This window comes from Pyrgilauda ruficollis, unplaced genomic scaffold (assembly GCF_017590135.1).
Source record: "Pyrgilauda ruficollis isolate IOZ18807 unplaced genomic scaffold, ASM1759013v1 scaffold159, whole genome shotgun sequence".
NCBI lineage: Eukaryota > Metazoa > Chordata > Aves > Passeriformes > Passeridae > Pyrgilauda > Pyrgilauda ruficollis.
In genome coordinates, this window is record NW_024514654.1 from 419,062 (window position 1) to 419,516 (window position 455).

General features: G+C 80.9%; 1 protein-coding gene across 1 annotated transcript in view; it reads right to left on the reverse strand.

The window, feature by feature from the left end:
- The window catches only part of HEXIM1 (HEXIM P-TEFb complex subunit 1), a 1,410-nt gene extending 1,020 nt beyond the window's left edge, over positions 1-390 (reverse strand). Inside the window, 1 exon segment of the mRNA XM_041461996.1 lies at positions 1-390. Coding sequence (XP_041317930.1) covers positions 1-179 — 179 coding nt within the window. The 5' untranslated portion in view covers positions 180-390.
- Between the last annotated feature and the right edge of the window lie 65 nt (positions 391-455).

The window sequence follows — 455 nt, forward strand, 5'->3', positions numbered from 1 at the left end:
GCCGCCTCCGCCCCGGGGGGCGGCAGCCGCCCGGCATCGCCGTCCTCCGTCGGCGCCTCTCCGGGCTCGGGCTGCGGCTCGGGCTCAGATTGCGGCTCCGGCCGCGCCTCGGGCTCGGAGCGAAGCTCCGGTTCGCACTGGGGCTCCGGCCCCGGTTCAGCGGGCGCCGCGTCGGCCATAGCGCTGCGCTCGGCTACGCTCGCTGACGGGCGCTACCGGCGCCGCATGGGGCTGGCCCCGCTCAGGCCGCCCGGGACATGGCCCGGGGGAGGTTTAACGCCGCCGGGCCCGCCTCCCCGCGCGCACTGCACGCGCCGCCGCCGCTCCCGCCGCAATCCCACCCCACAGCCCAACCCGCGCCCGCCGCCGCCCGCTCCCGACTGCCTCTCCTCGGCCGCGGCCGCCCGCTTTATAGCCGCGCGCGCCCCGCCCCGCCCCGCGCAGGCGCCCTGTGC